General features: G+C 32.9%; 2 protein-coding genes across 5 annotated transcripts in view; one reads left to right on the top strand and one right to left on the bottom strand.

Moving 5' to 3' along the window:
* LOC118193934 (uncharacterized) overlaps nt 1-16,463 on the top strand; it is a 412,362-nt gene that overhangs the window by 355,479 nt on the left and 40,420 nt on the right. For all 4 annotated transcript variants that reach the window (XM_085818468.1, XM_085818469.1, XM_085818470.1 and 1 more), the window contains one exon: nt 2,428-4,794. In XM_085818468.1, the coding sequence (XP_085674594.1) occupies nt 2,543-4,794 (2,252 nt within the window). In that variant the 5' untranslated portion in view covers nt 2,428-2,542. The remainder of the gene's footprint in view (nt 1-2,427; nt 4,795-16,463) is intronic.
* Nucleotides 6,444-16,463, bottom strand: part of LOC118193935 (ATPase family gene 2 protein homolog B-like) — a 177,979-nt gene continuing 167,959 nt past the window's right edge. The window contains exon 9 of the mRNA XM_085818473.1: nt 6,444-7,923. Coding sequence (XP_085674599.1) covers nt 7,921-7,923 — 3 coding nt within the window. The 3' untranslated portion in view covers nt 6,444-7,920. The remainder of the gene's footprint in view (nt 7,924-16,463) is intronic.

Genomic DNA, 16,463 nt, shown 5'->3' with positions numbered 1-16,463 from the left:
GAACTTGGCACCGTAAAATCTAAAGAAATAACAAATTTCTTAATAAAAGATGATGAAACAGATCCTATAAAAGCCGAATGCTATTTTGTTCGTTTTTTAATTGAACATAATCTACCGCTTTCTGTTTCGGATCATTCCAAAGAGCTTTTCAAAGCAATGTTTCCGGATTCTGCCATAGCAAAAAAATTTAGCTGCGGTCATACCAAAACTGCTGCTATTGTGAAAACGCTTGCAGAAAATACTGTTGCTGATATTATAAAATCAGTGTGCAGTACATCATTTTCTCTAAGTACTGATGGAAGTAATGATAACAATGATAACAAACTGTACCCATTGGTTATAACATACTACAGTAAAGAAAAGGGAGTGATAATTACTTCATTGATTTCTATTTTAGAATGCACGAATAATACAGGAGAAGGTATTTTTAATTGTATAAATGAAAACTTTAAAAACAAAGGTTTAGAATGGAAAAATTGCTTATCATTTTCTTCAGATAATGCTAGTAATATGATTGGAAAGTTTAAAGGTGTAGCATCATTTATCAAAATGCATCAACCATGTATAATCACCCGAGGTTGTCCGTGCCACCTCTTGCATATAGCTGCAAAAAAAGCTACTGAAAAATTAATTGGCTCAGAAATTGAAATGTTGATAATAGATATATATTTTTACTTGGAGAAAAGTTCGAAACGGAAGCATAGCTTCAAAGTTGCTCAACAAATTTTGGGACAGAATGCAAAATCTCATAAAATTTTGAAATATTGCAGTACGAGATGGTTGTCTCTTTTAGAATCTATAACAAGGATTTTGGAACAGTGGGATGCTGTGATAAATTTTTTTGGAGATAAACCAGATAACAGTGAGAATGAAGGAAAGAGATTGCAAAACATTAAAAAAATTTTACAGTCACCGACCACCAAATTTTACTTGTTATTTTTGAAAAATACTTTACCTTTGTTTATAACAGTAAATATTAATTTGCAACAACAAGCTCCTTATATACATAAATTGAGAAGAGAACTTTTTGAACTTTTAATGAATTTATTTGTTAGATTCATAAAACCATCAGTAATTTCTAAAGAAAATGAAGATGTTACTCTAACGTCTATTCCATTTCAGAAGTATAGTAAACAAAAAGAAAATGAAAATTTAGTGATTGGTGCGGAAACAAGACTAATATTTAAAAAATGCCAAGTTGAATGAAAGTGAAGTGAAATCATTTTTCAATTCTGTGCGAGCTTTTTTTGTAACTGCATGTTCATATATAATTGATAAATTTCCACTGAGTGATCCATTTCTAAAACATGCTGAAGTTGCTGACATCAACTTGAGAACTGAAGTCTCATTTTCATCTGTTCTTTACTTGATGAATACTTTTCCATCCATTATTGATGAAAAATGTCTTAATCAAGTAGAAATTGAATTTTCCATGTATCAAGTAGATGATTTGAAAGAAATTGTAGATTTGCGTATTGATATAGCATGGGGAGAAATTGCCAAATTAAAAAATATGAATGGGTGTATTAAATACAAAGTATTGCCTTCTATAATGCTTGCTGCCTTAATAATACCTCATTCAAGTGCAGCTTGCGAAAGAATTTTTTCTATTGTTAAAAAAAATCAGACGGAATTTTGACCAAATTTAGGTCTTAAAACTCTTGAAGCAGTTTTGATTGAAAAAATAAATATGCAGGCAAATGAAGAACTGTGTTATAAAAAAACATTCTCAAAATCAGAACTTAAGCTTGCTAAGCATGCTACATATAAATCTTTGCATTCATAAATTATGCATATTTTGTTTAATACTTATATGTATCATTCTTGGTTATTTAAATTTTATTTCCCTGTAGAAATCATATCCAGAATAAAGGTATGATTTATAGCTTCTGATTTTTTCTATGATTAGTAGTGATTTGAAGTACTTTTTATTAGTGAATGCTTGAGGAGTTAAAAGAAAATTTCTAATTAAATGTGCATATAATTTACAAGGTATATTTTTAATTATTCAGTTTTATATGTATATGGATTTTAAATGTAATAAAATTGATTACAATTAATTATTAATTTAAAATTAATGAATGGTTAATTACAACATACGCTACGCGCACATTTTCAAAGTTGTAAAAATGTCGTTTGCACGTTGACTACTGACAAGGTTTGCTGAAGGTTGGAGTCTATGTATATATTTAAATTAATTGCTTGTAACTGGCAGTTTAAGAATAGATAAGTTCTCTTAATTTAAATGAAATTTTTTTTGGCCAAAAACAACAAGTGCCTGTGAGATCTAATTAAATTCATTTATTTTTTTAAAATCCAAATTCAAGCTTTGTATTTCATATTTGATTTTACATTTTAATATAATATGAAATGCGATATTTGATGTATTATTTGAAAATATTGATATAATTTTTGTTTTCTCTTTAGTGTCTTCCTACGAGGAGCATAAAATGGAACTTCGAGATGCACATCTGAAACTATCCTTGACAAGACAGAGGAACTCCACAAGCTACCATACTTCATGAGGTAGCATGGAAGTACCATGGCGCTTACTACACCCGCTGTTGATCTTTCCACTCAAGGAGAAAGCGGGATTAAAATAAAAAAAGAAAAGGAGGATGAGGTTCCAAGTAAAGAAAAAAATTGCACAGAAATCAACAAATTTATTGTTAATGATCCACAGTTATCTGAGTTACAGTCTCGCAACATTACTATCACAGTTGCAAGTGCAGCCCAAGGAGAAAAATCAGGTTCTGTTCCTAAGTCTTCAACTCAGATTCCTCCAAAAACACCTAATACTTCAGTTTCTGTAAAGCCTGATCCTCCTCCCATTGATTATCCCAGTATATGTGGAGCATTTGGTTGGACTACTATCGGATCTGTACATTTGCCTTTCATAATGCGTGGAGAAGACAGATTTGTTGCAGTGCGAATGGTTGAATGTAAAATAATCAGCAATTATGCAGATATTCTTCCATGGACAGTATTTACTTGCACGAACATAAAAAGTTACTATATTACTGAAAATGAAGCAAAATTGCTCAATGAAATAAATGGTTTTCATTGTGAATTTCAGTTTGGTTATCAAACGTTTACTTCCAAGGATGTTGTTGTTCGTCTTAAAGACACTGTAAAATTTTATGAATTTCTTGAAACTTGTAAGACAAAACTCAACATCCAAGGAGCAAATCCGGTTTTTAGTGATCACTGTGGTTACTTTATCATTAATTATGCTCCTGTACCATTTGTTAGAAAAGGTACCAAAAAGTATGTTCCATTAAATATGGTTTATCCTGAAGGTGTATCACCTCCAGTATCAAGTACTGAAACTGTGACTGAATGGGATCTAGCTTATTTAAGATTTTTGTGCTCTCTTGCCAATTTAGATCAAAGGAAATTTAAACTTGATATACAGTTATGTTGTACAGAAGATCTTCAAAATGCTCTTGGTGGTATTATGTTTGAAGAGTGGTGGCCAAATATGCAATATTCTTCCAAAACTGATAGGTCACATATTGCATCTTCCAGTGATGTTTTGCCGAAGTGGGGAGAATCAACACCTGTTGTTCAATCAACAGCTGTGGGAGTTGATAGCTCTAAAATGCTCAGGGAAAAAATGAATGAAATTCAAGACAAAGATAGCATGTTGAATTCCTTTTTGGGTTTGAACAAATTTTTAGATATGAATACACCAATGCTAAAACCTGCTCATGCAACCAGGAATCCTCACGAGCAAGCCAATGTTTTAAACTCCATTCAGAACAGTGAAAAGGCTAGCATATTTCCAGCATCTTTAGAAAACTTCCTGGCCACATCATCGTCTTGTAATTACCCGTATCCTGTGAATTATCGTAATCAGTATACTGGTCACATACAAAGCGACTATGACCCATGCCGAAAGGCTGACGGAAGCTTGCCATCGCTTGCCTCGGGGAGGCCTAGACCATTTCCTCCACCTCCACCTCTTGTGAGGCTGGGAGGTTCTCGTGTGAATTCTGTTCCTGGAGAACACGGAATGGTGCCAAAAGCATCACCATCCCTATATCCATATTTACCTGCACCCACTTCAAATGCATCATGTCCTCCCTGGCTGGCCCGCATTTTAGAACCTGACTGGTTACGAGAGGATGAACGAGCAGTATTACAAACAGATGCTCCTGAAAATTTATCACGGAGACTGAGTGAACATGATGCGTGGTGTCCAACATCTCTTTCATCTAGTATTAATTTAAATGGAGCTGGCTCCTCAAGTATACCGAGAAGTAATAGCAACTCTGTAAGTGCTGTCAGAGATAACTATGATTTCAGTCATGGAACTTTGTGTCGAGATGACAGAGTGTTACATTCTCATGGGGGTAGTCCAAGGCTTCTAGCTGGCTCTGGTCCTCCACCTCATTATCCTACACCTCCACAGTCATCACCACTGCAACCATTGTCCCTTTTAGAATGTGCTGCTGTGCCAGGTATGACGGATCTTTACGCCACGAGATCAACTCCTAATGGTCTTGTTGATTTGTGTAGTCCACCCCCGTCACCTGAAATTCGAACAGCATTATCTAACAGCCCAAGAGGCTCACATTTGTCCAATTATGGTTATCAGCCTCATATAACCCGCCTGGTGCAGGTTGATTCTCGCTATGTACTTGCAATCAATATTGAACCGCTTAAGTATAACTCCTTGCTAGCGGTTCCTATTTCAGATGTGGTTAATAAGTTCCTTAGAGGCACTTCAGTACAGTCCTGCCAGATTGTATTAGAAACTGTATTTGGATTACACCTGTATGAATGTACTAGGTAAGCTATTTAATTTTTTTTCTGTACAAATTTTAATCTATAAAAGTTTCATTGCTTCTGTAACATGCATTTTAATAACTATATAATAACAATTTTGAATCAATTTTATGAAATTCTATCTTCTATTTGATTATATTTAAATCTTTATTTGGAAATATTGAAATTATATAAGATTTAAATTTTCAAAATTTTGAAGTATTTGATTTATTTGTGTAGTATATTTTGAAATAATTTACCATGTAATGCTTAACAATAATAATCATATTTTTCTGGGATAAAATACGCACATGATGATTTAACGTATGTGATTTTTTAATGAAATTGACTTATTATAGTTAAAAAAACTTATTGTGTAGGTTATGATTGGTATTTGATGTCTATAATAATGAGAACTTTCATATCATACTATTTTCCTTAAGAATAAATGCTAAACTACTACTTTGTGTTTGCCATAATCAAAACTCTATCAGTTTTAAGGGCAAACAGACACAGGTCCTGTTTGATCAGGAGAAAGATTCTGGCGAATTGCATTTGATGAAGATGGACTTTGCCTGATCGTTCTCGAAGTTGATAGGGTTTTGATATCACTCTTCACAAAGAGAGACTTGTTCTTGCTTGGCCTCAAAATCAATAGAGTTTTAGTTAAAATATACACCAAACACAAGGTTGCTGTTTTCCCTGATTTTAAGTTTTGTCATGCTGTGTTTCTCTTCTCTCTTGACTGAATGTAATGTAAAGAAATTGGGAATATCTCACTGTTACATAATAAAAAGAATAGTATGTGACTGTACTTAATGCCATATTTTTCTGTAAGAGCAAAATTGGCTAATCTTTGGAATATGGTAACAGGTAGTTTGGCGACATTTTGATAAGGCTTTGATAAAGGTTACTAGCTACGATAAAGGCGATAAAGGACTTTAGCAGTGTACATGGATAAAGTCAAGAGTGTGCGCAATGCCATTTTTGTGCAATTCTGGGATGTTTTTTTAAGTGAAAATAGGTCGACATGTACATGGATACCGTGTATGTGGAATTCTTAAAAACGCAGCAAGCAGTTTGCGATTCTGCACTTTCTCCCAATTTCGCACCTAATCTTCGTCATGATTAAGCATTTTTGTTCCATAAAAGTTCTAGTAGAAGCGTAATTCGGCTAGCAGATTGTTAGAAAAAATATTGAGTTAAAAAAAAAAAAAAAAAGCCTTTACTTCGTGAATACAAAATGGCGTCCAAAACAAAACTAGCAGGTTGCTATAGCAGGGTTGGTCGCCAGAAAATCGACAAGTTACCATAATCCAAAGATTAACTGCAAAATTTAATCTCTTTTTGTAAATAGAAAATTTAGCATTCTCCATATTGAAATAATTATTGCAGTAAAAGTTCAACTGTCTGAAAGGTCAGGAAATATTGGATGCTGGAAAATTCCTGATATGACTATCAGGAATTTTCAAGACTATCAGGCATATTAAAAATGTTATTATTATTTAATAAATATTAAAAATGTAGTTAAAAATAGAAAAGTCAGATGAATGGAAGAATAAATTTCCTATCTAAAATTATAAAAATAAGCATCTTGTTTGTTATCAACTGTAATACTAAAACCCACATGTAAAATTATCTAAGATTTTGAAGAAAAAAGTTCCTTCCAGGCATAAAAGCTTATAAATATATTAATATATACATACACTTAGACAAAAAAAAGGGGGGACACACTGAGAAGGTATAAAGCAAATTGGACACAAATGGATATGCATACAGGTTTCGACAGAAAATGCAAAATTTTACATTTTGGCTGCCAATGAATGAACGATTGTCGCTACAGCGCATTTGATTTGCACAACTGACAGAATATTTAAGAGGAGAAATTATGATTCCAGGTCATAAATTCTTCACGAATTTCATTCCGTGTACTCTGGTAGATAATAACTCTGCCTCGCATACAGGTGCGCGAACGATAGGCGCAGATGTCAGAATTTGAGAAAGGTCATGTAATTGGGCTCAAAGAAGCCAGTTGGTCTTACTGACGAATAGCCCGACATTTGCGCAGGAGCGATGCCACTATTAGACGATGTTGGTAGGAATGAGTGAACCATGGCCGCACACAGCGTCAAGAAGGAAGTGGTAGGCCTAGAGATAAGACAGAACGTGAAGATCTAGCAATCGTTGGAGCGGCACTCACAGTCCCAGATGCATCATTATCATCAATAGTATGTGAAACTAGTGCTTCAGTGACCGCAAGGACCATTCATAGATGGCTCACAGAAAGGGGGCTGAGGTCATGGCTTCCCTTGTGCCGACTACCATTGACCTCTATACAATGTCAAGCCCGTTTGCAATGGTATCGGGCTCATTTGCACTGGAATGTCACTGACTGGAGTAGAATAGTCTTCAGTGATGAGTCCCGCTTTGATTCGAGCCCCAATGATCAGTAAAGGCGAGTCTAGAGATGCCGGACAGCAGTATGTCTTCCGGCAGACAGGCGGACACCAGGAATAATGGTCTGGGGTGCCATTTCATTTCATAGTAGGACCCCTTTGATTGTCATCCGTCGCAACCTTACAGCACAGCAGTGTGTCGACGAAGTTCAGCCTGTTGCCGAACACGCTGACGAAGCAGCGTGTTGCCTGCCCTTCGTGTCACGTCACCCTGGGCTTACATTTCAGCAAGATAATGCCCGCCCTCACACTGCACGTTTCTACTACTTACCTTAGTGCTTACCGAACATTACCTTGGCCAGCAAATTCTCCGGATCTCTCTCCTGTTAAGCATGTTTGGAGCATTATGGACAGGGCCCTTCAAACAGCTCGAGATGGTGACTATCTAATGCGCCAGTTGGACAGAATTTGTCACGATATCCCTCAGGAGGACATATGCAGCCTCTATCAATCGATGCCAAGCCGAATAACTGCTTGCATAAGGGCCAGAGGTGGACAAACACGTTACTGACTTTTTCACTTTGTGAAGCTCTGTCACTTCAATAAATCATTCAATTTTTCTCAAACTGTAATCATTTGTTTTCCTGTACATGTACATCACTTCTACCGATTTCATCCCATTCGGATAACTCCTCCTTGGTGCATCATTTTTTGTGTCTAAGAGTGTATATATACCAACACCAAACCGGGACACTCACTAAAAAAAAAAAAAAAAAAAAAATGCATCAGTCTCATTCTCATTTATTTTCACAAAATAATACAATTTGAATCAATACAATTAAATCTAAATCACAGAAATATATGCACATGTGTTTATATATAAAAGTACATAAATGGTTATAATTATCATGTTCTAATGGTTTATGCAAAACAAAATAAATTATGAATCGTCAATTATAAATTATAAATAATTTGTCACTTGTTTATAGTTTTTGGTTGACCCAACTTGCTTTAATGTTTCTGGTTTGGAGGTAATGTATTCATGAAATTCTTGGCAGTTCAAATCATAATTCATCAATACTTGAAGAATGGACACTACGGTTGAAATGTTCAATCAATTCTGCTCGTCTCTTCATTGTACATTCATTAGAGAAAATATCCGTTCAATATTAGCATTATGAGGTGGAACAAAAACATATACTGATATATTTTCAAAATTTCCGAATATTCCTCAGCGTGTTCACTATATTTAAAAAAAATCCGGTTAATCTTTGGATTATGGTAACTTGACGATTTTTTGGCGAAAATTTGGCAACCAAACCTGCTACAGTAACCTGCTAGTTTTGTTTTGGACGCCATTTTGTTTTCACGATGTAAAGGCCTCTTTTTTTTTTTTTTTTTTAACTCAACATTTTTTCCAACAATCTGCTAGCTGAATTACGCTTATACTAGAGCTTTTATGGAACAAAAAAAATTAATCATGACGAAGATTAGGTGCGAAATTGGGAGAAAGTGCCGAATCGCAAACTGCTTGCTGCGTTTTTAAGAATTGCACATACACGATATCATCCATGTACACGTCGACCTATTTTCACTTAAAAAAACATCCCAGAATTGCAAAAAAATGGCATTGCGCACACTCTTGAATTTATCCATGTGCACTGCTAAAGTCCTAGCTAGTAACTTTTATCGCCTTATGAAAATGTCGCCAAACTACCTGTTACCATATTTCAAAGATTAGCCAAAAATCCACCCATTTTTTGTAATGAAGCATATTCAACTTCTTCCATTCTGTGCATTTTAAATCATTATTTTCTTTACGTTACTGATTTGATTAAAGAGTAGTTAATCAATTAATTTAAATCCTCTTTCTTTGAGATACAAACAGGTGGTCTCAACTTTCTTCCAAGTGGGTATTTCTAAAAGTAACATTCAAGAAAAATACGGATGCACTAGCATTTGTTTCCTTCCACTAAAATCTTGTATATTTTGACTAATAGCAAATCTCTATTTATTTTATTTTGTACATCGGCATTACCATTCCATTATCTATTGTCTTTATTACACCTTAATGTGTTTCTTCAAGCGGACGCATCGGGAAATTGGAACAGACAATTGAGACTGCAGATATTGACAAGGTTTTTTAATTCATTAAAAAAAAATGTTTCGCGTACAGTTTCAAATGTCTGTTTCGGTGAAACGCGGTATGGAGTTAGCTTGATTCAAAATTCATTAAAAAATAATTTTCCCTGATGTGCTGTGCCTTAATAAGATTCGAATTAGGCTAATCTGCCATTTACCGCTTCTTAGTTTTTATATATTTTTGCTCAAATAATTTGTTAGTACTTTTACTAAAGTTTTAAATTTAGCTTAATTAGTTTAGCATATTGCTTACTATTAGTATTGATTTTTACTTGTAAATAATGTTGTATTTGTTTTCTCTTGTAACACATTTAATTGCAACTAATTTTGCTTATGTTAATGTTTTAACAGAACCACAGTATTTCAGCAGCTTTTTAGCGTACGAACTAGGAATTTTCTTTTAACCTTCCACATAAAAAGGTATTCGTACGCTGTTCTGTAAAAGTCGTCAATTTCACGCATATAATTAGAAAACATCGATTGTGATATTTCATCTTTTTTCTCTTGTAAGACATTTTTTTACACTGTAAGAAAAAGTTCATCGGACATTTCCTTAATGATGGTTAGCGTCTCTTCCAAGATTGAATAAACTTCGATGCAGTATTTCTTGTTACCTTCTATTTTTTTAATTCCTTTTTCAAAAATTGAGTATAAATAAACCATAGATATACAGATGCAATTGAGTGTAAATAAACCATAGATAGGCTTCACTGAAGGAATTATTGAAAAATGTCAATAAGGTTTTCAGAGCTCTTTCCTTGGAAAGGAAAAAAAAATTTTTTTTTAACCTCAAAAAAAATTTTTTTTAGTATCCTTTCTACTGTAGGAAGCAGTGAGAGCCAACATGTACCTGAATGGGACAACACAGTTTGATATTGGACTCTCATGAACACAAAATTCTTTTAGTCTTTCGGTCCTCTCTATATAAATTGAAAAATATGTAAATATGTTAATGCTTAAATTGTTAATACCACAAGAGAGTCTATCTGCAGCTGTTTGTATAGTATTGTGCATGATATTGTGCAACGGATACCCTCTATATTTCCATTTACTTCTTTCAATTTATAATAAATATTGCACGTTCCTTTTCTTCGAATACCACCAAAATTTTAATTAGTATTAGCATTATCACCACAGAAAGCTACACATTTGCTTATGTGTAATTTAAATTCTTTTTATGTGTCGATGCAAAAGTCGATGATTATCTTGGCTGTTTTATTTGGCAAAGAAGTGACACTTAGCTATTTAAATTGTATTCCTTTATACGTGTCAAAATACTGCATACCAAAAGGAAACATTTTTGTCGGTTTATGATTACTAGCGTCTGTAGTGAATCCATAATTTTTTTTTTCAATAATATTAATATTTTAAAGAGAATGTGGAGCAATAATTGATTTAATTAATGCAGTCGTCTTGGTTTGTGCTGACGAAAATTTATTTGCAATTACTGAATCTGAGTATAAAATTTTTATTAACTTATTATTGCAATCTGTGCTGCAAAATGTATAATGATGTTTAATTGTATGATATGCAGTAATCATTTCAGCTGCATTCATTTTATAGTCTTCATCAGAACTAGGTTTGCTAGAAAAAGACTCTATTATTCATGAAGAACTTGCAGTTGATATGTTACAAATATGCTTTTTTGGCTCGTGTGATTAAGTGATCAAGTGATCTTTAATATCTGGTAAACCACCATGCCTAATGTCTTAATATAGGACATACATACTGTACATTCTTCTTCCTCCACATATCTACTTTTTTTATGAACTTCCATTCTTTTGAGTAATGTCTTTTATATGTACATTTGTGTTTCGGCATTTCAAGGGATCTAAAATTAAAATAGTAATTAATGAAATTTATTTTTTATATTAATTTCCTAACTTATTTAATATACAAACCAATTATCAAATTACAAAATAGGGAACCTGTAATTTTAATGTGGATTGAACGATCTTGATTTTTAAAAATTAGGTTAAATTGAAAAGTTATTTAAAAAACGAAAAAACATACCTTATTACGGAGTCAAAAAACTAACATTTCGAGTCTTGAGCAAACAGTATATTCTCAAAAGATGCCAAGCTTGAACCAAAGTGTTGTTATCTGTATGAAAGCGAGCAACAAAGTGAAAAACACGTATGAAACACAGGTTCATTACCTCCTTCTACTGTATGGCCAGTGCCACAAGGAAAATGTAAACAAGTACATTAGTGTGCTTAAAATTACAACCATTTATATCTGTTTTGTAAAACGAGTGAGTTGCTTACTCATGAATAGCAGTATTTTTTTCAAATATGATTCTTGTAAAATATGTAAAACCGCGACAATAGACCATCCTGAAGATATTTTTTGGGATGCCGGAACATGGCAAGTTAATTTTTATGAAACAAATATATACAAATATATATATATATTATATTTGTTTCATAAACACAAATAGTAAAATTAAATTTAAATAATTCTGTTGTGCCATTGCTGCAAGGAATGAAACTTGAATTTAACAAATATTCTGTCATTCGTATAAAGCCAATTTAAATTGACGAAACACGATTTGAGTACTTGAAAAGTTAGGTGTGGAGGCAACTTCTCCTTGAAATGATATGTTTCCCGCCTGCTTAAATATTTTTTCATGGTTTTAGATACTTGCATTTAATTTACAAATGCTCTCTGAATTTGAATGATATTGCAGCAATAATTAACCTTTTATTTGTATACAACTAAATTTTCATAATTTAAAATTTTAATTTAAATTAGCTTTATATGAATGAGAGAATATTTGCTAAATTCAAATATATATATATATATAGGCCTTAATCATATAAAAGTTAAACAACAACATATCTGATTATGAAATCCTGTTAACCATGAAAGCTGCTGGAGATCTTGCCAGATTTATGCCAGTGATTCTTGTAGATGTTACAGATTCTCTATACTGTACAGTCCGTAATCCAAACTCGTCAGGACTTCGGTGATTCCGGATTATAGATCATCAATTTAAATCTGGCAAGATGGCATGCAGAAATTATACAGTTAAAAATATGAAACCGTAATTTATGAAATAAAGAGCAATTATGATCTAAAGGGTATCAAAATTTATAAAAAAAAAGCTTAATATTTATTTGTTTACTTTATTAAACATTTGTATCAATGTAAGTTGTTTAAGTTGCTTCCTTTTTTGTGCTAATACTTTCTCTTTAATTCTATAAACAGACATAATTTCTTGTTCAGTTACAAAGTTCCACTGTTCAAGTCCTGTAATTGCTGTGTCGAGGATACCGACTAACTTTGTCAATCAAAATTTTTTCATTTTCAATAACCTCTCTGTTACTTTCTTTACTATGGGAAATGCGCATGCGTAAAGCATACACAAAAAAAAAGTTTGTGGCTTAGAGGTCCGGATTATAGATCATTCTGATAATGGACGTTCGGATTACGGACTTTGTACTGTATTTGGTTTGATAATTGATGAACACAAGTTATGGATACAGAATATAAAAACTTAAATTGTTTCTCGTTATTTTTCACATTGTGTTGTTATTGTTTATCCATTTTCAAATAAAGTCCCATGTAGTGCTCATTAACACACTTTTCTTGGTTGTAATTTTGAAAATACTCTATTGTTTTATTCCATTGAATGCAGGTTCCTACTTTAAATCCTTTCCTACACTGGAATGTGAGGCGGGATAAATGTAGATAAATAGCAGCAAACTTAATTTGTTCTTTATTAAAAAAAAAAAAATACTGGCTTATCGAGAATTAATCACTTTACATAAAACCAGGATGAAGATTTTATGATTATGTTTTGATCTCGTGCTTATCCATCAGTTTTTAATCTGACGAAAAAATCAAAATCGGTTGACTTGATTGGTTGACAAAATCTGTTGAAATGTATTGGCAGAAGCAGATCTTGTGATAAATACTCAGTGACTGTTATAAACTTCAGAATCTCTCTTATGTTCCAGTATCATACTGACTCCTCACTTCTCTAGGAGGAGTACCCAGTTCCAAGGAAAAATTCTTGTATTAATGTGATGGACGCAATGGTGTAGGGAGGGGGCAATCAACACTCTTGAAAGGGAGCCATGTAATTCACACTTTAGGTATTATAAGCAGGGTTCTAAAGTAACAGTCCTATATGTGCTTTGTGATGTCTTTACGAAGTCTCTTATTTGCTTAAAAATAGTTTCTAAAATTCTTACATATTCTGGTTATTTGAGCTTTTCAGTTAACTAAATGCTGGATAGTTGGCCTTTTTCTGTATTATTTTTATTAATATACATGAGATTTGAATGTCCTTAAAAATTTTTGTTATATATTTCACGTCTGTAATACAAGAAGCTATATACAATAAAGCTTATCTGCTTTAGTATCATGCTGGAGTCAAGTTTTGGCAAATATTAAGCTCTTAACCTTTTTACTATTTAAATAGCTGCAACGGCCACTATCATTGAAATAACCACCTAGCCAGCGAAGATCACCATGGTCTATTTTCTGTCCTTTCCCTGAATGAAGTATGCATTACGATAAAAAGCTTTGCATCCGTATATCTTTCCTGTAGACAGCTTTCATATAAAGATCCTTTTGTGTTTTGTTCAGGTTTAAAAGGTGACTTTTTTAATGCCATTGAATGTTGTTTCTTCCTTAGCACAGTATTAAAATCTTATAAGAACAGAAAATGAAATCATTGATAATGAAGAAGAATCATATGTAGTGGAAATTGAAGATGAGAGTTGAGCTAATTTGGGAGATCTTGTTTCAGAGCAGTGTAAAGAAAATCCGCTAAAAGAATGGCCTTTTAATGTTATTAGAGATCTCGTAAGTTTTTCCCGGTTAACCATTTTTTTAAGATCAATTTGCGATTTATCTGTTGATGCTTCATCTTTACTGTATTTAAAATTGTTCCTCATGGATGAAATTTGTGATGTTACTTCACATATACAGAAATAAATATGCTGAATTTGTATAAGACAGTATGGTTCTATTGACCATAACTGAGAAGCAATTACACTTGTAGAAGAAATGTAGGCATTTGTTACTGTTTTTCTTATAATTAGCATATTAAAAGTACCCAGAAAGAGTGATTATTGGTCAAAATGTAAAGCTTGGAAACAAAACGGTAAGGAAAATAATGATCAGAGATTTTTATAAATTAAGCATTATTTTCAATTCTTCAGACAGCAAAACCAAAATTTAAATCCTCAAAATAGCTTCACATATTTAAACAAACTCAACAGCACTTTGCACCATATGCTGAAGTAATCAATTCATGAAACATTACTTAAATTCAAACATAGATTAGAGCTAATGCAGTATATGCCAGTGAAACCAGCTAAGCATGGATTAAACATATAGTTACTAACCACGTTTAAGATACATTCAAAACTGGGCCAAGAAAAGGTTTAGTTTATGATAGTCCATTCAGTCAAATCACTTAAAACAAAGGCCATGAAATCTGTTTTGACAGATTTTTTACCAGTTTAGAGTTCACCTGATTTATATAAATCTGCTTAATTATCATATGGTTCTATCCTTACAAAGTTCAAAAAACATGCCTGAAGCTGTCGAACAAATGAAGGTCTGAAAACCAGTATGACAGCATGTTATCAATGTTAAATTCACCAGATTTGCTTTGTTCATCTTGACTGTATAAAAAAATTGATTCATATCATTTCTATAAATTGTAGAAATGGGCCGTTATGTTGGAAAAAGGGGGGAAAAATCTTAAAAAAATATACAATACTATGCCCACTCAAAGTACAGCAAGTATATAGGAGGTGTAGATTTAGCAGATTGGTGAAAATATTATTCTGCTTCTCGAAAATATTTACATCCTTTTAGACGTAGCAGTGAATAATGACTATCGATTATCCTCTTCCAGAAGGACCAAAGTACCTATATAACTTTAAATTAGGCATGATTGAATAGTCTGTACTGCAGAGTTGATACTGGAAATGCATATAGCTCTGTTTTCACTTAACACATTTCATAATTACAAATAAACAAAAAATATGGTTGTAAATGGATTTGGGTTTGCGGAGGATTTAAAAAAAAAAAAAGATAAACTCTGAGAGACACATTGAAAGTTTTTAATAGTGTGATATATGCAGATTGTGCTGATGCAAAACATGTTTTAGGTTTGGGATGTAGATAATGGTGTATGAATAAAAGGTTTTTTTCAGAGCCATAAAATTTTAAAAAGGAGAAATCTCATATTGCATTATCACGAGCTCATACATAAATATGCATTGGACCTGGATATGCACATTATGGTCTGTTATCAGCTTTCAAGCACAAGTGCATGGATTTTTTTTTTCCAGCATTTTCATTCATTCGAGAAGTTGACAAACATCCAGAGTGAGGTTTGTCATGAGTCGGCATTTCCCCTTTTTTGTCTCATAGTGCCATCCTTGTAAATGGTGTTAACATCTCATCTGTCTTTATCTGAGCAAGGCATTTATCTGCATTTTATCTGAGAGCAGGGAACAAAATTTCACAGCTATAAGCTGTTCACTTAAATCAGCCATAACAAAAGGGGGGAAAGCATGCAAAACTGTTTTACAGAAAAAAAAAAAAAAAAAAAAAAAAGGTCGCTATAATCAGAGAAAACTTTTCTGGAAGAAGCGATCAGGTGCAATGAAGTCGAAATGAGTTGCTTAATGCTTTCCTAATGGGAAAAACACATACCACTGTGGTTAAGTCCAGCGCAGCACTATTTTGGTCTCTTTAAGCTACCCCTCATATGTAAGAATACCAAATAAATGAAAACATGGAATAAAAGTAAAATTCATTATTAACATACATAAATCTGTAGTAAGTAGTACAGTAAACAAGGGAGAAAAAAAGAAGCATAAATTTAAATAATATGATAAATCCATAATAATATGATAATCCATAAAGATCAGTTTGAACTAAATAGAAGCAAACACTATGTAAATTTTGATTTTAGAAAATAAATAAAGCATTACCTTAACTAAGAAATATATGCAGTGAAAATACTCTAAAGTGAAACCATTATCTTTCATTCAACCCATAAAACCAAAAAACTTAAAAAACGGAAAATTAAAAACTTAAATAAGGTGCAAAATTTTCGATTGCCTAGGCTGCCAAAAAATGCAGGGTCCCGGCTTGATAAAGAGGGTAATGTAATGTACCAAA

Source organism: Stegodyphus dumicola, chromosome 6, assembly GCF_044657685.1.
Source record: "Stegodyphus dumicola isolate Sdum_Otavi_A_Nest chromosome 6, ASM4465768v1".
Taxonomy (NCBI): Eukaryota; Metazoa; Arthropoda; class Arachnida; order Araneae; family Eresidae; genus Stegodyphus; species Stegodyphus dumicola.
The sequence above is the reverse complement of the archived record's forward strand: the minus strand, read 5'-3'. Positions and strand labels throughout refer to the sequence as shown.